This window comes from Sapajus apella, unplaced genomic scaffold, assembly GCF_009761245.1.
Source record: "Sapajus apella isolate SASKATOON/1434 unplaced genomic scaffold, GSC_monkey_1.0 scaffold1, whole genome shotgun sequence".
Classification (NCBI taxonomy): domain Eukaryota; kingdom Metazoa; phylum Chordata; class Mammalia; order Primates; family Cebidae; genus Sapajus; species Sapajus apella.
Genome location: NW_022436941.1, coordinates 45,815,017 through 45,838,558, shown reverse-complemented (window position 1 = coordinate 45,838,558; position 23,542 = coordinate 45,815,017). Strand labels below are relative to the sequence as shown.

General features: G+C 34.2%; 1 protein-coding gene across 5 annotated transcripts in view; it reads right to left on the bottom strand.

Moving 5' to 3' along the window:
* KIAA0825 (KIAA0825 ortholog) overlaps positions 1-23,542 on the bottom strand; it is a 461,146-nt gene that overhangs the window by 312,189 nt on the left and 125,415 nt on the right. For all 5 annotated transcript variants that reach the window (XM_032271836.1, XM_032271256.1, XM_032272732.1 and 2 more), the window contains 6 exons: positions 23,020-23,247; positions 21,557-21,822; positions 20,085-20,235; positions 15,331-15,521; positions 12,835-13,017; positions 3,932-4,042 (listed from right to left, as the gene is read on the bottom strand). In XM_032271836.1, the coding sequence (XP_032127727.1) occupies positions 3,932-4,042; positions 12,835-13,017; positions 15,331-15,521; positions 20,085-20,235; positions 21,557-21,822; positions 23,020-23,247 (1,130 nt within the window). The remainder of the gene's footprint in view (positions 1-3,931; positions 4,043-12,834; positions 13,018-15,330; positions 15,522-20,084; positions 20,236-21,556; positions 21,823-23,019; positions 23,248-23,542) is intronic.

Sequence of the window (23,542 nt, the reverse complement as noted above, 5' to 3'; positions counted from 1 at the left end):
AGGATAATTTGGGGGTGAAAGACTCATACAGACAGCTGATACAGATGAGGGAAATGAATGGAAAGGTGAGATTTTTAAGCTCACATAATGGTGGTCTAGGAATCCCCATTGTAATGTCTGGTAAATGCAAATAAATAACTTTAGTTATTTTAAAACTGCTTTTATTGCTGCCCTGGGTTCCTCTGATTGTACAGTGCTCTGAGCACATTGGATTACAAATCACAGGGAACATGTCTTTCTAAGCAGATTATATGGACTTAGTTGAAAATATGACTTTTAATGGGCAGGGGTGATAACGGGGAGAGTCCTCCTACTATACCTTGTGTGGAAATTTTAGAAAGAAAAGGGAGAGAACCAAATGTATTCCAAGAAAGGAAACTGCATTAATAAAGGGCTGAAACTGAGAATAAGCAACAAATTAAATATTAAAAATATGGAATAACTAAGTCTTAAAGACATAAGAGGAGACTGACTTAACTGGAGCAGAGAAAACTCTCCAGGAAATAAGCCAGAAAACTCTCAAGCAAGTAAGCCAGGAGAGACAGTGTGGGTGAAGCAGAAGCTACTATAGATTTCTGAGAGAGAGAAAGAGAGAGAGAGAGACATAATGAAAGCAGTTGTAAACTCAAAACTAGAGATGCAGAACTGGAAATCGTCTGTATAGAGGTTACAGGTTAAGCAATGTGAATAAAAGAGAAATCAAAGAAAACAGATTTTCTTTCTGCTTTTTAAAAATGTATTCATAATTAATAAAATTAAATTATACTCATTATAAAAATTTGGAAAATATATACAACTATACAGATGAAAATTAAAATTGCTGGCAATCCTACCACCCAGAGATAAAAACTATAAATCCACTGCTTTACATCCTTTCAGTATTTAGTTTTCTATACGTACTTTCTTTATGCCCTAAATATGGTAGTATAGCATAGTTCAACACTTACCAATGATGTCCTACTTTCCAATAATTGTTAATTTCCTGTAAAACAATAGTTATCTCACCCAGCAAGTTTGGGGAATCTGCATACTTGATGCCTCCTTTGGAGATTGTCTTAGTCCATTTTGTGCTGCCATGATGTAATAACACAGACTGGGTAATTTACAAAGAAGAAAGATTTATTTTTCACAGTTCTGGAGGCTGGGAAGTACAAGATCAAGGCACTAGCATCTGGTGAGGCCATCTTGCTGTGACCTCACATGGCAGAAGAAAAGCAAGATGAAATGAACCCATTCCTGTAAGCCTTTTTTATAGTAATATTAATCCGTTTAAGAGGGCAAAACCCACATGACATAAATAACTTCCATTGAACCCACCACTCAACACAGTTGCATTGGGATTTTATTTCCAACACATGAATTTTGGAGGACTCATTCCGACCATAGCAGAGCTAAACACTATATACTAGCACATCAGAGGCCCTACAAAGTTAAATCACAAAAAAGACTTTACATAATTAGTAACTAACAATCTTATTTGTGCAGGAGAATGATTTTTCATGTACACCTGTTAACATCACCCTGAACTGCTCTTCCCTTTGAAAAGTGGAAATGTGGTTGTCAAGAGCTTAAGCTTTAGAATGGAACAGGCCTGGGTTCAGCCTGGCTTCCAATTTTGTTCCCTCCAGAATGTTGCCACCTACACAGCACTTTGCTCTCCATAAAAGAAGCACCCGAGTACTTACCTCACAGAACTAGTGTGAGGTTTTAAAGATAATGTACGCAAAGCACTTAGCACTGTGTCTGGTACACACTTATCACTCTAAAAACTGGGTTGGCTTTGGTAATTTCATAATTACTAACCTGAATTTTCCTCCTGTCTACCATAATTATTTCCCTATGTCATTATTTTTCAAAACCCAGCCCTTTAATCACTCCACGGTAGTCTATGCCACTATCCCATAACTGAATTGTTTAATGCTATACTGTAGAACATTTATTTCCATTTTTTCTTTTATAAATAATGCTCTGATTGATATCTTCATATATAAAACTTTGCCAGCCTCTCTGATTAACTGCTTAGAGTTGACTCCTAGAAATAGAATTGTTAGATAAAAGGGCAAAAATGTTTTTAAGTTTTTAATACATATTACTAAACTGCCCTTATGAAAGCTTGCATAAAATTGTATTTCCACTATAAGCTGAATAGTCATTCCCATATCCTAGTCTTTGTGTTAGGATAATAGTGGAGATTGCTAAACAGAAGCAGAAAGAAAAGAAATGTACATTTTTGCTTTCTGTAGATACAGAAAAGACAAAGAAGTTAAATATAAGAATTAGTGTTTGAAAGATAAGCCCATTTTCATGCTGACTTCCAGGACTCTAGCTGGGTTGATCTGAGCAAGCTTGGAAGTGGAAGTCTTACAGAGCTATGCCTAAAAGGGAATAACTCCAGTGGTTCCAGATGTAAGATAAAAGGGGGCAGTAAAATAGGTTAAAGCAAATGTGATAATAACATGGAGAACAGATATGTTTATAAATTTAGGAACTCATCAAATGACACAGCTTGTTTGCTTGACTCATTGTAAGAGATCCAGTCATTTGTTATTTTTGCAACAATGAATATTAGGGAGTTGGCTATTTATATTTATTAAATTAATTCCTACTGAAATAAAATGTATTTATGTGCAAGATGGCAAGACATATTTACACACAAGATGACAGAACATTGAGTCCTAGAAATGATATTCCATTTCTAGGACTCGGTCATAAGGAATTAATCAGAAACGTAGACAAAGTTTTATATGTAAATGAAATAATAACAATACATTAAGTCAGGCGCGGTGGCTCATGCCTGTAATCCCAGCACTTTGGGAGGCTGAGGCGGGCAGATCACCTGAGGTCAGGAGTTGGAGACCAGCCTGACCAACATAGAGAAACCCAGTCTCTACTAAAAATACAAAATTAGCCAGGTGCGATGGCACACACCTGTAATCCCAGCTAACTCAGGAAGCTGAGGCAGAAGAATCACTTGAACCTGGGAGGCGGAAGCTGCGGTGAGTGGAGGTCTCGCCTTTGCACTCCAGCCTGGGCAATCATAGCAAAACTCCATCTCAAAAACAAAACAAAACAACCAAAGAAAAAAAAATACATTGAAGTCCTTAAAGATGGAGTCTTTGTCTCATTAATTTTGGATTTTTCATCACCCATATGGAAATAGGCACACATTAGGCAAACAGTATAAGTTTGTGTCTAGGGAAACTTTTGTATATGAGGCTTTCACACCCTCTACTTATAGGTGACAATCTTGTTTTTCAAGAGAGAGATATAGTCAGCTTATATGGTGAAATAACTGATAGTGTATTTCCAAAATGAATCAAGGATATATGGGGATTAACAATATCTCCTTTAGCTATACATGATATTTTTATTCTCGGATACCAAGGAGAGGTACTTTCCAATGATATATTTAGCAAGAAATCAAAGTGCCATTTCACATAATGCCACAAAATGCCATCAGATTACTCTGGAAGCACATTTCATACTTTAAATGATTTTTCTTGTTTTTAAGTGCTGTTAATTAAATAATAAAAGTGAAAGATACTACTCATAATTTAAAAAGTTACTTCTCTCTCAACTTCTACCTAAGGCTTTGAGTTAGTTACATGCCTATGTTTGATAATTAGCTTGAGAATTGTCAAATCCCCAGTCACAGATCAAGAAAGACAAGTTTTAAAATAGAACTAAATTCCAAAAATTTACAGTTTTCCATTATGTTACAAAAGTTATAAGCTAGTAGAATAATTATGAGGCCCATGCCTTGGATTCTTGAGCTAAGAGAAAAAATACTCTTTACTTACCTGCCAGTTGTGAAAAGTTATAAGTTCTTTTTGTAAGATGTAAATTCATTTACATCCACAGATAAAAATTTCTATTAAATTTGAAAAGGAATCGTGGAAATATAGATAGTATGGCATTTAGAGGCTCTCACCTGAGTAAAGAAGGGTAGAAATGTGATATGCAAGAAACCCAGTATAATGGTTGCTTAAAAAATGATTTTAAGGAATCTGAAGCAGACTCATCCAGGCCATGCTGAAAAGTCCTAAAGAAATACAAATAATTAGTGTAGAATATACAGGAAACATTAACTATGACCATTGAAATAACCTTTGAGTTTTACTTAGGATTCAGTTAATAATTTTTACACAAAATGGTATTGTGCAAGAATGGACAATGCCCCTACTTCATCTGCTTCAATTTATGTTAATAGGTGACTCAGGAGCTAGGTGGGCAAGTCAGCACAGCCAGGAAAAACCACAAGTTGAAAGTTAGAATTTTTATGAACCTCTGTGAAACAATCCTTACACTTGAGGAAGGTGTAACAATACCATTATCATTTAATTTTTAAAAATCTCATTTTATACAATTTGTCATGAAAAAAGGATAAAGAATAGCACAATGAATACAACCTATGTTTCCCATGAACATTATTTTTATATCCCATTGCTATCTTCTTCAACATGGATCCAATAAATGCCAATATTTTGTCATATTTGCTTCATTAATGTAAAAAATTTTTTGCATGATGGTACCTCTTTTTAACCTTTAAAGTGATTTATAAGTACTCAATAATTAATTCGAATTTATAATTAATTTTGTATGCTCCTAAGGGTATAGAGAGGGCTTATAATTTCAAAATTAAAATAATTTAACCAGAATATCTGATCTACAACAATCAACAATTACTGTAACATTTTACTAGGTTGGCTCAAATTCAACTCTAAATCTTGACACAGTAGAAAAGGATTTGTCACATAAAATCTTCAGCAGATAACTTGGCTAGCAAAAAATTTATAACAACAGGAGATTATATTTTCCTATATAGAATTAAGATAATGACTGGGAACATTTTAGAAATGGAGTTTTTGAAATGGTATCATTTCTCTTTATATACGGTACAGAAGCAATATTATCTTCTGATATGCAGAACAGAATTTCATTTTGAAAATCCACTCTTATCTTTTCACTCCACATCTTGCTACTTGTATCCTCATGTTTTCCAAATTTGACATTTCTATCCCCCTGGTTGTCTTGCTAAATAGAACATCTTCTAGTTAAATAGACTTGGACCTTTTTTAGACTTTTAATATATCATCTCTTCTTTAAAAGGCTTTTTTTTCTCACTAAATCTCAGATCAAAACAAACATTCCTTAAATAGGCTTCAAAGTCAGGCTGTAATATTTCCATTCCATGCATTCCACTGCCTGAGCTAGAGAAGTAAGCAGAAGCCAGACCAGGTACAAACATACATTTTTCTAAGGAGTTTGGACTTAGTACCAGCAATAAAGAATCACTGAAGAGTTTATAGTATGGGATTAACACCAGCAGTTTTGTATCCTAGAAAAATCACTTCAGCAGTAGTAAGGAGAACAGACTGGAAAAAGTCAGGCAGGAGGGAGGGAGATAATGAAGATGATATTGTAGTAGACAGGTCAGAGAGGATAAGACGCTGAACCAAGGTAAGAGATAGGAGATAGAAAGTACGAGACAAATATAAAACATGTTAAATTAACGGAACAAACACTATTCATCTCCTAATGACATGGGGCTGGCGATGGTATAAGTGGAGAGATAGAAGGAGAAAATTAAGGAAAAGAAAGCAGCTTAGGATACACTGCAAGTATTTTACTTAGTTTTAGATATGTTAAGGGGGCTACAGACATCTGAAGTACAAGGCATCCAACAGGAATTTGGATTTACTAATACAGCACATACAAGAGCTGTCTGGTTTGAAGATATCAATGTGGAAGTCATCACATAATGGTATAGCCATATGGATGAACTTACCCCCCAAAAAAGAAGTTAGAGAAGCCAAGAGAAAAGAAAATGACTGCATCCATTGGAGTTAGCAATTGGGTGTGTATGGATGACTCTGCCCATGTTAGTTTAGCATGCTGAGGGTAGAAGTCCAATTGCAATGCACCGAGTGAGTGGTAGGTATAAAAGTAGACAATGAATGAAAACTGTTTTAGAAGGAAAACACAATAGTAATGGAGGAACATTTTTTAACCCAGGAAATGTTTTGGGGAAGGAGCCACAAGACAAGATAGAAAGAATATTTAAAACGCCATGAGTAGGAGGTAAATGTTATCAAGAGTCAGGTACAAAGATTTCCTTTAATTGGGAAAAGAGATATATTGATCAGACAGTAATCAAAGGATGTAGAGGTGAGTGGGGAGAAAAATTATTATTAGGAACAGAGATGAGAAGTTAAAGTGCATTCATGATGGTGTGGATTTTCTTGGAGAAGTATAGGGGCAAGGCGGTCTGCTAACAAACAAATAGGGCAAGATCAGGGGCTTGATTAAAGTGGAGAAGGGTGAAAGAAGGAGTTGTCCAAGATTGGACAAAGAGTGGGATTGTCAAAGGGTATAAAAGGAGAAGTGAGTGATAGTCTCTAAAAATGTACCAGAGTCTGGATAGAGCCCAAGAGAGTGAGGGTATGAGGAGGACCATGCAACTGCCGGAGAGCAAGGAAAAGGAGGGTGCCAGTACAGTGTGACAGGGGACGCAGCAAGCGGTCTGGAGAGAAAGGCAGTCTCAAAGGAAGAGAAAGACTCCGAGAGAAGGATGGGACAAGACGTAGAACGCTTGATGAGACAGCAGGGGAACTGGAGAATGTGGACAAAGATACTACATATCTTTGTAGCCTTTCTCATAGCCTACGCCTACTTTCCCTTCCACTTTAATCCCTTTGCATAAAATCCCTATTTGTCTGGTTATCTGAGGGCCACCTCATTTCTCTAAGAATGAATACTTCACTGTTGTGTTCAGGTAGCTCCATTGATTGCTCTACCTCCAAAGCTTCTCTACTAAGTCTTCTCTCACTACCCTGTCTAAACTATAACCCCTTTTACAACCTCATCCCCTCTCTATGCCCTAATTTTGGTCTGTTTCTTTATAGAATTTAACTCTGCCTCCAACTCCTTTCCATTACTTTTTTATCTGCTCCATACCCCAAGGGTAAGGTCATCAAAGGTTATATAGAAGTGGTGTATGGGCACATGCAGGAACCGAAGCCAGAGGGCCTGGACTTATATCCTGAATGTGCTTTTATTAACAGGCAATGCTAGTGGCAATATATTTACCCTCAGTTTTCTCATTTGTAAAATGGGGATTAAAATAGTAAATCACCTCACAGGGTCAGTGTGAAGATTAAGTGGAATAATGAATTTAAAGGATTTAGCAAAATGCCTTGTACACAATAAGTGCTCTATATAAATAAGATATCATTATAATAACAACAGTTAGAAATTGATCCTTAAAAAGTCTATGGCCATTTCAAAATGGACATGAAATTCCTGATAGTCTAAATGGTTGCCTAGCTACAGTTTTATCCTCACAACTAGACAAAATAATGGAGGATCTAATAATAATAGCATGGTGATTTAGTACCCAAATTTCTTAGACGACAAACCACTGGCAATATGGTATTTATCTGAGCATTTCTGCCAGTACCTAAACTCTTTTACCCCACTGACAGTTTCTCAGTCATACTGGTTATAGTAAGGTTATGTGGCTATAAGAGATATTATGGCAGATGTTTATGGTCTCAAAGGGAGTGAGATCTGTATGAGCATTTAATTCCACAGCAAGATCCCAAATTAGTTTCATTATTCTAGAGAGTATAACAGGGTGAAAATTGGCCCACAAGCCTCAATGGGAGAATGAAATTATGAGCTAGCTATTAGATAACCTCTAATGATGTTTTGGTATACAGTTAAAAGACAGGATGCTCTAAATAATTCATAGCGGAGAGTAAAATACAACTGTATGAGCCATAGAATTATATTTTTCACGAGACATAAAAGAATTTTGATACAGCAAATTTAAATACTTTCTTAAAAATAAATGTCTGTAAGTTTGAAACAGGATACATTTCTTCACATTCCCAAATGAACACACTGGAAAGATGACTTTGCTTAAGGGGAAAAGAGTGAATTTTGGAAAATTCCTTGCCTTTGCCCTTCCTCCAACCTCAACTAACCATGCCTCTTCTTAGCATTAGCAACATACAGCCTCTGTGCTGACCATGCCAGCACTCTGTCCTAGATTCACTCTCTCTGGGTTCTCTGATCTACACCTATGTTGCCGGCATTCATTTTTTTTTCTTTAACAAAACTGATCAGCTCTTTAGGCTTATGTAGCCAGATGCTGAAAGGAGATAAAACCCAATGCACATCAAAAGTGAGAACAGCTGATGAACTAAAAAGAGTTAGCTGGGTTTTATGCTTCTCTTGTGCCATGTTGCTTTTGGCTGTCCTCCCAGGAGAAATGGGTCTCATAATATGATGCTAATGGAATAAACCTCCATGACTGAATTAAGGTAGCCCAAGTATGTAAGTTCTATGTGAGTGGAGGGTCAGGTTACACTTCTTGAGTCATCTGTGCCTACCATAGTGCCTGGGCCATTGGAGGCATTCAGTAAATAATACCAAGAGAAGATCACAACCTTAGAAAGGGCAGAGATAGTGTGAAACTGAATGACTAAGATAACACTGGAAAGCTTGAGATAACTGAGGACATGTGAACCTTTCTGATGGCCCTAGAATCACAGAAAATTATCTGTGAATACCAAATTCAAGATTTTAAAAAGAATTCTAAGTCGCTGCTTTGCTTTCAAAATCCAGCATTATACCGGAGACTATAAGTTGTTGCCTAAATGTCATTAAATGACATTTAAATGCCTTGAATTTCTCATGATGAAGATAACTATTTGAGGTCAGCAAATGATAATTCGAGGTTAGAGAATGACTGGTACAATGCTAGGCCCATAGTAGGTACATGGTAAATACATGGTAAAAGAAAGAAAGTATGAATGAAAGGTATTACCAAACCTTCCTTACTTAAAAGGAGGGCCATCTATGAAGAACAGTTGTGGGTGGTAGACAGCCAAAGGGCAGGCTCAGAAAAGAACATGAGATGGAGAGAGAGAAAGACCAGACCTCGGGGTACACCAGGAGCCAGCCAGTCGAATGTTCTAGGAGCAGCCCTTTTCTAAATTAATGATTGGCTCTTTTTGAGTATTTTAACCTTATTAGGATGACACATAAAGCTGTTGAATTTTGTATTTTTTTAAAAATGAGATTTCCCTTTAAAAATAATGTTTAGAGGAAGGTGGATAAAGGGAGTCACTGAACTTAAACAAAATGGCTAAGACAAGAAACTTTACTTTCTGGAAAATTTTGCATTCTGCCAGATGTCTTTTTAAAAAAAAAAACATTTTAAATATATTTCAATTTCCATTTGTTTTCACAACTTTGTTGAGATATATAATTAATATGCCAAAAGATTTCCCCATTTAGAGTATACAATTAGATGGCTTATACTATATTCATGGAACTGCATAACCTTCATAAGTATCTAATTTTAGAATATTTTATTCTCAAATGAAACCCTGTATCCATTTGCAGTCACTCCCCATTCCCTCCTCCCCTCAGCTTCTGGTAATCATTGATCTACTCTGTCTCTATGGATTTGCCTATTCTGGACATTTCTAATAAATAGAATCAAATGATATGTGGGCTCTTGTGTCTGGCTTTTTTCATTTAGCATGTTTTTGAGGTTCATCCCTGTGGCAGCATGAATCAGCACTTTATTCCTCTTTATTGCTGAATAATATTCCACTATATGGATATGCCACATTTTATGTATCCATTGACTTGTTGATGGACATTTGGCTGCTTCCACATTGTGTTATTTTGAAAAATGCTACTATACAAATTTTTGTATGGACATAACATTTTGAACACTCCCACACAAATTTTCGTGTGGACATAATATATTCATTGTTGGGGCATATGATGATATGCTCAACATTTCACATAAGCATATTCTATGCTTAACATTTTGAGGACCTGCCTATTTTCCAAGGTGTGCCACCACTCCTGAGGTAGAAAAGCAAAGGCCTATTTTGTTTTCTGAGAAAGAGTGAAATAGTTTCTTTTTTAAAAAAAGGATAAGGCCATAACCTCAAAAGGCATAACATTAGTTTGAAACAGAACTATAAACAGAGCATTGGAATTTGGTGATTAAAAAGCCTATGAGTGACAACAAATGGACCCCAAGATGAGGCTGCTATTCCTTGGCTTAGTGATCCGCCTTCTGGCGTATTTCTGAAGACTCTAGCCTTCGCACGGTTTGTTGACAGTTGTATTGAAATCCCACACTTCCATCTTATTAAATGTTGAGATAGCATGCTTTCAGGAAGTTTCTACTATTAGGACTTTTGATATAATATATCAAAACATTTGGGTAAATGAAGATATAGAAATTAGATATAGATATGAAATTTATTATTTAATTCTACCTTTTATTGTAGATTTAGGGAGGACAATATTATTTCAATTTAAAACAAAAAATTTCATCGGCTGTTCTTAAATTACTTGTGACAGATACTACATCTTGCTCATTGTTATATCCCTTGTCTTTAACTATAGGGACTAGAGAGGCAACAACAATTATTGAATTGAAACTAAATTACCTTTACGCAATATTCTAGTAATTAATTTTTAATCTGGTATACATGAACTAAAACTAAAGTCTATGCACTCAAAATGCAACATATGAAACCACTGTGTGGGTATGTGTATGAACATGTATGTGAATATGCTTCTCAACCTGCAGTTTAACAGCCTTTATGAAATAATTATAAGTGATAAGCACTTCGGAAAATACACGGTGAATATTTTCTGTTTCAGCAGGTTCCTTTCCCTGGAGAACAAAGCTGAAGTACTCCTTTTACAACATTCTAACAGAAATCTATAAAGGCGAGTTAAAAAAGAACACATATTTTTGCAAACAGGTTTCATTTTTCCTGAAAAGACTTTACAATCATGTACTCCTATCCAGGGATTTGGTGGTCCTATGCTAAGCTCAGAAAGGAAAACACATTTAGTTTTTCTGTTAGAACTACTTGAAATAAAGGCAGTCACCTTCTAAAAGGGCATATTACACACAGTGACAAATAACAGGTACAGTTTATAAAAATTCAATACTATTAATATTTGATGGCTGCTTTTCACCAATTCCTCAAAGAATGTGATTTAATTTTTTAATGTGAGATAAACAGTTTTTTCTAACATGCTAATAGTATGACAGATTCTTATCTTGGATGTGCAAAAAAACTCAATAAGTCAACAGCGTTTTTGCAACACACAAATATATTTTTCTCTAGTTGGCAAAGAACATGCTGCCCTGTAGATTTCCTTTGTCAATACAAAGCAAAGTATATTTCAAAGATTAGATTTATAGTCTAAGAAAACAATCATGACATTTAAACAAACATAAATGGATACAACTTTTGAAATTTTTTGAACTAAGAAATATTTAAAAAGAATTAAAATATATTTAGGTTTTTGTTCATGCTTCAAAGCAATATGGCTATCTATGTTTTATATTAAGATAAACCAGAGGCAGTGCTTAGCGTAAAATGTTCTGTAATCCTGGTTGAAATTAGCAATTTAAATTTGCTGAATGAGGTTACAGTGCAATATCTAATGCACAAATCATAGAGATTTGAGTACTTGCATAGTTGTTAAAAAATGTATCAAAAAGCCATAGGTTAACAATAATGAATGTATGTTACATTATTATTAAAATATGCACTCTTTGATAATAATTTATTTGTTTTACAAATGCATTGGGGGGGCTAAAATTTTTCAATTCATCTGTGACAAAGCATGAAATTCAATATTGCTCACCATGACCAATCCATGAAATTTGTCAACTTTGTTCCTGATTTTCACAGGGCCTTCCTCTTAGGTGAAATGACGCATTGAACTAAGAGTATAGCAATTTTTTCATCTATGGTAAATCAGTTTAGTTTTCTAGGATTTATTATGGGCTTCAGACTTGAGCTTTTTATGATTATGAACCATTATGTACATAATATCAACCGTATGGCAATTTATCTCACTGTTTCTTTCCCTTTCTGAAAGAATTCTCCATTTCTAAAAGTAGCTCTCAACTTGGGTTGCTAGAAGGAACACTCTGTAAACAATGGGCTTATTGAAAGTCAGAGTAGGTAAAAATTACATGGAAGCTGAAATCAAAGCAGTTAATTACCTTAGGGATATCAAATACAAATGTCTCAACATTTATGGAAAATTAAGATTTGTATATTGCTTTTACCAGAATGTTTTGCAAAGAAACACTTGACCTGATTTATCCTTAGAAATAGACATATGTAAAATTTTTACTACCCATGAAGATACAATTATGTAGTTAAAAAATGAAAGTGGAGGAGGTTATAAACAAAATGGTATTAATGTTTTATTATTAGACTCTTCTAACCTCCTCTGTAACATTACAGATATGAATTAACAAGAAATCAAAAGTAATTAAATGTTTCTAGATTTCTCTAAATCTTATTTGTTGAGCTAAGTAAAATATTTCCACATTTAAAAAATGTAATTATTAACTCTATTTCCATTTGCCATTACTAGTTGAGGTACATCTCAAATATAGTTTTCTTTTTCATAGAATATCAAAAAATCACTGTGATAATTAGGCCGTCAATATAATTTGATCATTTAAACAACCCAAATTGTGAAGCTAAAAATGTTCCTGATTGTATCAGAACTTTATCAGCTGAATGGGATTGACCAATAGAGACATAACACATTTTTGGGCACTGAGTTGCATTGAGAATTATGAAACCCCTGTTGGTTGGTGTTAGTTTTAATAAATGGCCTAGTTCACAGTCTCAAAAATGCACTTCAAAAGATTTCTACTTGTAATTTCACGTTATTCAATAAGTGTTTGAAAATAACTTTGTTAATCACATTATTGTATATCATAATAGGTAAAAGGAAAATCCATTTGATACTTACTTATATAATTCTGTTAATGGTGAAGTCAAAATGACTAATGTTGTAAACAGATTATTACAATGGGTATGAATTTTAAAAATTGTATTATCTGTATGCTCATGAGGATTCAAAAGTTTTTGTACAGATGTACAAACTGACCATAACATGTTCTCAGTGCATATTAAAATTGTTGTGACATCAAGTCTGTTGGAAAGAAAGAAAAGGAAATCATGTTAAACAAAATAATGTTTCTGCTTGGTAGGCACATTCATTCATATCTCTTATAATAAGCATACATACGAATAGAAAAATTCAGTTAGACACTGGAGCTTCAGAGATCAAAACCAAATAAAAAGCATACAAGACACTCTTTGAGTTTCTAGGTTAGGTGACCCACAATACCATTATTTTTAGGGATGGTGAGCTCTGTAATAGTGTTTTAGGGGTGCTTTTAAAAAAATGTTTATTTTACATTATTAGGATTCTGTTCAAGAAATTCAAGAGATCCCAGAAATTACACTAAGCAAAAGAGAAGCTAGATGAAAAGAAAAATTTGCTATTATCCATATATATGCATGATAGGTTAAAATTCGAGGACAAAACAATTCTCCTCAATCATGTGTAAGCTGTCAAAAAAAAAATTACAAGATTGGCAACATGTTCTCCTAGCAAGTGGGAAATGAGAAGAAAAGACAAAGCTCCAATCAAGAAGCCTATAGTTTCAGAAATGTTTAATATTAAATATATGGAAAATATGCTGTATTATTTATCTTACTCACAGACTTATTTCTTTGTTTTCATCTTTCTTGAGTTTTAATAGGGACCCAAAGATCTTTTTAATTATTATTTTGGTATATAACTAAATTGAACAGATCTTAGTTTGTTTCTTCTTTTTTTCTTTTAAATTCAGGGGTGAAGAAACAGAAGATGAAAAGTTTGAAGCGATAAGAAAAATGCAAGTTTGAGGATCTTTTATGACACTTTTGCCTCAAATTTATTATATATAATACATATTATACATTAATAATATATGACACATATATAAATTGTATATATGGCTTGGTTACGTGACATTTGGAGGCTACTGGAATACAAAAATAATCAATAATGGCCTTTACAAAGGTTTAATTTTAGTTTGTATATGCTTTTTGTAATTGCTAGATAAATAATTACTAATCCAACATATATGTAGACACACACACACACACACACACACACACAATCCGATTTCCATAATAATGGTAGTTTAGGATTAACCAGTCAAATAAAATTATTTATATATTTTACTTATAAAAACTAGAAGAAATACTTCTAGCATTGCATGACATTTTTATGCAGCCACACAGAAAATAAAAACCAAAAGTCTCCATTGTACAGTTAATTAATTAAATATATGACCCATTTCTACCTATTTCATGAGCTAACAGTAAAGCTGATTTCACAAATATCTCATAATGACTTGCCATTTCATAATCAAAAGTGATTTATGCTACCTAAGGAAAAGAATGAAGGTATTCTTTGCTTTCAAAAGGAATTTTCCATCTATTCTTCAGAGTTCAATTTTTTTAAAAAGTCTGGTCAGTAATTCAAAACAGCCTGTGCAAAATACCATATTTATGAAACACTGCAGCAGGACCTAAATGCCCTTCAAATGGCAGTATGCTTTACAAGAACATGATCAGGAAATGATTCCTCCTGCCAAAAAAAAAAAAAAAAAAAAAAAAAAGCCTCCGATGTCTGTAGGTTTCTTGTAAAATATATCTGAAAAAAGTTAATTCTACCTAAAAAGTCTGAATCATATTACACAGAATATTTACAACAAAAACCTTTTCTTCATATACATACAAGACCTTTGTAGTCTTGTAAGCACATTCATATATTCATTGCCTAGATAACTCATAGAATTGTACTATAAATTCAGTCTTATTTAATACTCAGTGACTGTTGCTCCTCATTTTCTGTGATTTCATAATTTGTTGAACTGGCTTTTCTAATAAACAATGAAATAAAAGGAAAAAAAGAGTTAGAATATATTAGGAAGAAATATAATTACACGAAATAGTTTTCTTAATGAAGATTAACTTCTATATTTAAAGGCTTAAGAAAAAACAACTAAAATCTCCTGGTTGCCTAGAAGCTCAAAAGCAAATTAGTCAAATTGACTGCTCCATCATGGCATGGATGCTTTGTTATCAATTTCAGGGCCTTAATTTTCTATTTTTATCTTATTAACATTTGTAGATCTATGTCCTAGATTATAAGATACCTTGAATCATTCTTTAGAAACAAGTGGGTTCTATAGACAATTTTAAGGAGTAAAAAGAACAAATTTACTTTGATTCAGGTTTCATATTTTCACTTACATAACTCAGGAAAATAGAATATGATTTCTTTTCAGATGTTAGAAACATGTTAAATATATAAGGAGTATGCCATGAGATTCAGAATTACATTCTGCTTTATACCAACTGATAAAAAGTTTTCTGGAAAAGCAGTGTTTTTCAGAACTTCAATTACCTTAACTGTGGGGTTCTCTTACGGCTGGGGTGAGCACGGGCATATCTGGAGGCAAGTAGACCCAAAGATTTCTCCAGCACTTCTGCTAGAATCTCCCGGGCTAACTTAGGAGGCAGAATGGTCCAGAGATCATGATGAAGAGCCCAGCAGAAATAATGCCACATCTGGATCGAGAACGAACATCTTTCCCCCTGGCAAAACCACCACACGTTAAACCATAGAATTCCGTCTTCCAAAATGTCAATTTGCTTTCTATGAACCTAATTAGTTCAGGCTGAAAGGAAATAGCTAAAGAGTCTGACACACTAGCAGACCAACAAAGGTTTTTGACAAGATGTAAAACATCCTTATTGACAAAGGAACAGATGTTTTATTTAAATTATGAGACTAGATATTCTAGTGCAAATCCAGACCACAAATATTTAACCTAGCAAAGCCTTGATTTACCTACTCCTAGCCTATGGTTTAAAATTTATTTTTAAACAACTTGCTTTGTAGTTGCTGAAAAAGTCATGCTAGCTTGTTTAAGACAGTGGACTGATTCTTCTAAAATTAAAATATATTTAACTCATTTCAGTAGGTATATTTTTCTGAGCCTATTAGCATCACTGACGTAATTTTATAAACGTTTCAGATTTCACATTATAATGAAGTGACAGGAGTAAAAAGAAACTCGGATACTGCATTCTTAGAAACATTCTTGAAACCAAGGGGGATGGGTAACTATCAAAGATTATTACATTAGGCTATTTTGCCTATGTTATTTAAATAACAATACTAGAAACAGCTAACCACAAAAATCTGAGTTTACAAGATTCTTTAAAGCCTAGGTACATATTATCACCATTTCTTAGTATTTTTTTATGGCATCTCATACTTTTAAAGAGTCATATTTTCATTCTTTTCCACCCCAGTACAGATCTCTTCTGTGTGCCAAATTTTCTGACTGCAGAGGAAGAGCTAACAATGGCTAAGGCAAAGGGGAACAGGCAGAAAGAAGGTGGCCTCAAGTGATTTACAAGCATTCATCAGGTAAAGCGTCCTCTCAGAAAGATATGCTGTAGTTTCATTTCATTTTCTTCAAATCAGATCAAATGATTATTTGAAATAGGAAGATTAGAATGCATTCCTCAAGCATTATCTTGATTATGTTAATATACCAAAAGTTAAACTAGTAAAATTTCCTCTTATATTCCAAGTGATTATCTCTTACTTAAAAATTCTGCTTTGTCCACTATTTGTATTTGTCAAAAAAATGTCATCTAAAAAAAAATCTGCTGTTCTGTTGTGTCAAAAGTTGATAGTTTCTTATGCAGACACTCTCTTTAGTATTTTCTTTATGTATTACTCTTCCGGTAGTTTCTTTGATTACTAATATCTTCTGCAGTCACCTTAACAATAATTTATAGTTATTATCTACTGACTTCCATATTGCATTTATAAATGCGTAGAATTTGTACTCCTTGGGTAAGAAACTTGGGCATCAAAATGTCAGAGTCAAGTTCAAACTGGTGGGGACTTTGGCCACTGGCTTCTGATTTCCTAATTAGATGTGTATCTAAACTAAGAAAAAGACATTGGGAAACTAATGCTGAAGCAGCAAAGTTACAGTTTCTTATGCTTTCTTTGTTGTGTGTTTTGATGAATACTTTTTCAACTAAGAAAGGAGTTTTAATGCTTGATTTTCTCATATTTTTTGTGTTGCATGTAAATTAAACTGAAACTGACCCCAGCTGATACAGTGACCAATATGAACGATTTACACTAATTTTCCCCATGGCAATGTGTGGGTTCTTATTGTAACATGATCAGAATGATTTCTCATGTTCTTCAAAATATGAATAAACTTCCTTAATAGCTATCAGTTAGTGATAAATGAGAAATAAAAGTAACTTAGGCACACAGATTTCTTCTCTTAAAAGTAAAAAATACTTATTTTAAGACTTTTTAAAATATAAACTTCATGCTTAAAATATTTCAATAGGTCTTTGTTCTAATAATTATTTTTAAAATTCATACAACTTCAATGTACGCAAGAGTTTTCATTAAACTAAATGTGATTGATTTATTTTTCTGACCTGTTTCCTTATTTGTTGTCATTTCAAAAGTATTCTGTTAGTAAACATCTGTTATTTTTGCAGACCCACTATAATGTAAACAGATGTGAGTTTTTATTTAGATTATATATCAGGAAACAAGCAGCTGGGCTTTATTATAGAAGCCACTCAGTATTATTTTTGAACAGACAATTCTTTATTCTTTGACTATTGGAAAACACAAGTTCCTAAAACTGAGCAGATGTCAACTATACTAAAAGCTTAATTTTAAACATGTAATCTGAATACCCACTGTGCCATCGTGACCAGTACCTCATCAGAGAGATACAGAACTCCTTAACTCTCTCAACCTGACAGTTTAGAAAATGGAAATAATGTATCTGCATCTAACTTGCTATCACAAAACATGAGCAAATATTGCTGCATATCTTGTAAATTATTTTACTATTTCTTTACTATGCTCTGCACATGGTGATAGGTTCCCTTGAGATCTCTATCATACCCTTCACCTCCAGTCAGGCAGATATCATCTTTTTCCCTCTCAAAGCAGGCCTGCCAAAAATGTAATAGTTCTGTTTCACAAATCAGTTGGAATAATGGGGAGAGGAGAAGAAAGGGGTGCAGTAGGCAAGATAAAGCCATGTCAGGTACTCCAGTTGTCAAAACAGTTTAAAATCAGTGCTATTTTTAGAAGGTTCTTATTTTTGATACATAAAAAAGCAGTATCACTTTATTTTTCTGAGAATAAATAACAACCACTAACTCTGCAATTAAATTGTAACTACTGACCATGTAAGTATATGGAAGCTACAGTACCATGTAATCACAGGGTAACTATCTTGTTATTTCCGTCTTTGAAGCTAAAGCCTTGTCATAAGATCTAAGAGCTGCATGTTACATGGTAATTTGTTGGTTTTTTAAAATACTTGGTAACTTCAATAACAGGTTCTCAATGCATCCACTTATTTATACTGTACAACTCTTCTAGCTCCCAATTTGCATAAGAGGAAACATAACACCCCTGTGTTGAACATATAGTGAGATGATACCTGTTCTTCATGGAAAACATCATATAAAATTGCTCATTAGTAGTACACTGACATACTGAAATAGTTTGAAACATGAGACGGATTCATTTTCAACCACTCTGTTTACTTCAAGGCAAATAAGGAAAATATGATGTTGCCAGGAGAGGGGAAGACCAATACTTTCATTCTTATCTCACGTTACCAGCTGCACCACACCACTTTCTCTTTCTCATTCTGCTTGCTCTTTCCATGACTGTTTGAAGTATGTCAGATTTGGAAAACTCCATATGGATGCTCTTGCAAAAAGAAAAACTCTCTGGGAAGGGCCTCTAAAGGAGAGATGAAATGTTCTTAGAAAAAGTGGAAAGTTCTTTAAGAGAGCTTCTTATTAGCTGCTCCTCTATGTTGTAGCAACATTTATTATGATAATAACTGAGGCATAAATGAAACCACAGGAACCTTCAGTGCCTGCGAAGTGACAGGAGTGATTCTGTTGAATAAAACTCCACTATGTCTTTCTCAATATGTTATAGTGATTAGGACAATCAAGAAAATGAAAGTCATAAACTTCAATCTAGAGGAAAAGGTAAAATGGAAAAGGTAATGAAGCTGGGCATGGCTGTTGCATTTTTTTTTAACCCTGATTACTAAGATATTATAAATGTTTCACTCTGCCCTGGAATCAACTTCAAGGAATTTCAAATATTGTGGTCTGTGCATAATCAATGAGATTTAGGTGAAGGGAAACCAATGAAGCTTGATGATGAATAATTTTAATTGATCCTGGGTTTGGTTGCACTGGGAATCATTAGGCTTCAATTTGCTAAAATCTGGGATTTCAAAACATAGGCTAAATGAAAATAGGTAAGCTATAAATGATCAGATGAGTCTTTTTTTTTTGAGATGGAGTCTCCCTCTGTTGCCCAGGCTGGAGTGCAGTGGCTGGATCTCAGCTCATTGCAACACCGTCTCCCGGGTTCAAGCAATTCTCCTGCCTCAGCCTCCTGAGTAGCTAGAATTACAGAAATACACCACCACACCCAGCTAATTGTTTGTATTTTTACTACGGATGGGGTTTCACCATGTTGGCCAGGCTGGTCTCAAAGCCCTGACCTCAAGTGATCTGCTGACCTCAGCCTCCCAAGGTACTAGGATTACAGGCATGAGCCACTGTGCCTAGCCTCAGATGGGTCTTAAAGCACGCTCATAAGAACATACGATGAGAAGGAAAAAAATTATAAAGAATAAAACTGCTTAATAAAAGGTATTTATCAAACACAGATGGAAATATATAACAAGAAAAAATGCAAGGATATCCATAACTAACTGGTCCTTTTGGAAAAAATACAAGGTTGTGGCATTTTGGCATTCTTATCTCTTTGAGTTTTCATTGTATCCCATTATATTCCAACTTATATAGCACTGCAACATTGCAGCTCAAATGAGGTTATTTTTACTTTTAAGCAGAAGGAGAGTTCTGATGTCTAATTTGTTTCAGGTTTTTAAAAACAGTGTTTTTCCTAAGTATGAATTCAATATTTAAAAAATATTATCCTAACAGCCTTCATGTATTAGTAATGCCAAACTCATGTTTCTAATTAGCCAGAAAGCAGGTAGGCAGTAAAACATATTTGTGTAAAAAGGAAGGATAGTAAACTTAACTTCACACCTCATAAAAAGCTTTGTAGTCGTCCCAGTGGTGGCTCTCAGCATCCTGTAAAATGCTTGTAGCACAAACTCTGACGCAGTAGTTCGTAACCTGAAACTGTAGAGTGTTGATGAATTCCTGATATCGTTGGACAGGCACCAGGAATATGGGTCTGTTCAGAGAGAATGATCAAAGAGACAGAGATTTAAGGCCTGTGTAGTAGGAGATAACAATCTCCAGTACTACAAATGGTTTTGATTATTAGATATCAATCATTCATTTCCTCTTAATGCTGAAGTTTGCATCCACATTCACTTTCCAAAAAGGAAAAAAAAAAAAAAGCTGGTCTTTGTTTCACAGCCCTTTGAAAACATACATCTGCTGTTCTACAAATACACACTTCAATTTGAGACAAACTGTATTGTCAATACATCATTCAAAAATAAAAGTGTTCTTTGTAAGCCTATTATTAGAGATCAGTGCATTATTTAGGCATTAGGTTATTGTTATTACTAGAGAACAACATGCACTTGTCAGAACCAACTTTTATAAAGCTATCAAATGTCCCACAAACACATTATTTTTAAAAATTATAATTCTGTAGATATCAATTATCTCATAAACTGTTTTTTAAAATTCTACAGAAATATTAAAATGATTTCTGACACATTTTGTTTATAAATTCAAGCATGAATCACAACATCTGATTACTTACAAGAATTTAAAGATATATCACAGTTACACCCTAGCCAAATTCATTTTACTTTTATCTTTAGCTATGAATATTACACTGTTTTCTTTCATAACCAATGGGCTATAAAGGCTGGATAAAGATTATAGAATAGATTCTTGGGGTCACAAGGGACTGCTAAGTCCACATGTTTCCTTTGCAAGAAGCCATGCTATATCTAGAGAGTGTAAGGGCAACCAGAAAGACCATGTGATAATTAATGCCTGTGGTCATTTTTATCTCTATTCAGAAAACATACTGCAGTTTTAGATTACAAATACATGAAAATTAAGACTGCAGATGTTTTCTCTTCAAATATTACAGTTCACCACTAAATGGCTGTCTTGAAATATGTTTACATTGATCATTAAAATAGATTACAATGCATTTATTTTCTAAGTCTGTTCCATGAGACAAGAAGTTTATTTCTCCTTTTCAGTGTGGTCAGTATAATGCACTTTACAAAATGAAAGGATGCATTTACTCATGTAATAACAACAGAAAATAGTTGCACTGGATTAGGGTGTTACTAGGGTTCTTTTGAGTGTGCATTTAGAGAGAGTACCTTTCTTTCTATTATCTGGTTTAACATATCCCATACTCCATCTTTTTGATATTTCCTAAAGACAAATGAAAATAATTCACCATGTTCATGACTATTTTCTCTTTCTCAAATCTTATTATCAAAATTTCATTCCTGTGATATCCAAAGATATCACCTTTCTTTAAGCGTGACCATCAACTTAATTTAAACAACACTCACTTTTTAGTAATTTCCTTCATCAAATTATCATATTGCTTGAAGTACTGGAAGACATACACCGTTGTGGAGAGGAGTGTGTGCAAGTTTTTCAGGGGAGCTTTGGAAGGAACCTCCTTGGCTCTCTCTTGCAGTCTCTGCAGGACAGCTGTTGCCACTTTACAACAGGTTTCCATCAAGTTTGCTCTAATTTCCTGAAAAGAATCATCTCTGCATGCCAGAGCCAGTGGGAGCATTGTGTCAAGTTTTTCTGTGATGTCAGAACAAAACTAGGGAGAAATAAATATGGCACTGAGTTATTTGTATCCTGACAGCACCAACTAATTTATGGACAGTGGAGCCAAATTCCTAAATAATGAATTTGGCATCAAACATAAATATAATGATGCAGCTCTGTAATAATCGATTTCTCAGTTGCAGAAAGTTAAATGTTTTATGTCAAATAAGGAAATACCAAAATGATGCTTCTCTACATATAACCTTCAAACCTTATACTTACCAGACAGACATTATGAAAAACTCATGAGCCAGCTTTACATGATAATACCTTTCTCTGTAGTTAGTAGGACTCAGAAAATATATATCCTTGATATTAACATTTGCATTATTTTTTAACTTATTCTAATTTTCTTTTGCTAAATTGCCATAAAGGTTTTTTTAAATTATATGCCACATATAAATGTTAGTTTAATTTAAATAATCTAGAAGAATCAGAAACAATATCATGTAGCATCCTCTTATTGGTAGGGTGTCAGCAACTTTTAGAAGTGATGAGTCTAGCCTTTCGCCATTTATTATGTATCTTCTTTTTCTTAATGGCAGAAGGGAGGTGTGGTGAATGGAAAAGTAAAGCCTGTCTCCACATCAGATCAGTCAACAGATATCCCTAGGGAATGTTCTGGAGCCTTAGTGTGACAGTGGCAGAATAAGGAGGTCATCTTCAAAAATTCTCTTTTAAGAATATCCCAATCACAGGTTGCTGAACTCATTCTGGGTTTAATGCCAAGTGACTATATTTACCTCCTATTTTCTCAGTGTGTTCTGTGACTTTCAAAACACCTATGGAGATGTAAGACTGATACTAATGAGGTGAAAAGCTCATTAAAGTGTTAATGAAGATTTTTTAAGTTCCCAAACCAAGAAAAGACAGTAACTCCTTCAACCTCCTAAATTTTCCTGGAGTCATTCAAAGTTGTAATAAAAACAGGTGGTTTTCCCGGTGTTTCCCAGCTCCCCATGAAGTCACAGAGGCCCCTTTTTTGTTGCCTCAGATTCATGGAGCAACAAGCTAGCACCAGGTGTAAGTCCTTTTGGGCAGCAGTGGCCTGTGGATACCACTGAAGAAAACTGGTACTGGGTTGAGTACCAACTATTTGCCAAGGGACTCCATTTGATCTACTACACTAGTATACTAAAATAAATCCCATCATGCCAGTCAGCAGTTTGAAAAGATTTCATATACTTGCTTTTCCAATTTTCTTTGGTCGTTCCTCCTCAGGAAACATATGGCTGTCTTGCCAAACTTGCTGGACATTTACAAGGTTCATAGTATAACTCACAGCTGAAGACCTTTCATTTTGTTCCTGTTGGAGAATTTTTTCAGAAAAACTTTCAATTGCAGTTATTATGCAGCGTGCCATGGGAAGAGACACTTCTTTAAATGTACTTCTCCAGTCAAAATCTAGTAAAGTAGCCTGAAATATAAATTCATATGAAGTCATGTTAATCTTAATTGAGCAACAAATGTTTCTATTGTTATAGATATAAAATTATTACTTTCATTCAACATGTTGAATATATTCTTTGATATATTGTAGAAGCCCATTCTTACAACCTAAAAAATATTACCTAGTGAATGCAGCAATATACAAAAACATGTACATTCTTTACACACAGTAATATACTGACATTTCATTTTAATTCATCAGTAGATTTAATAAAATCTTTTTAAAAAATTTAATCTCTTAAATATAGTTCAATAAAGCCATC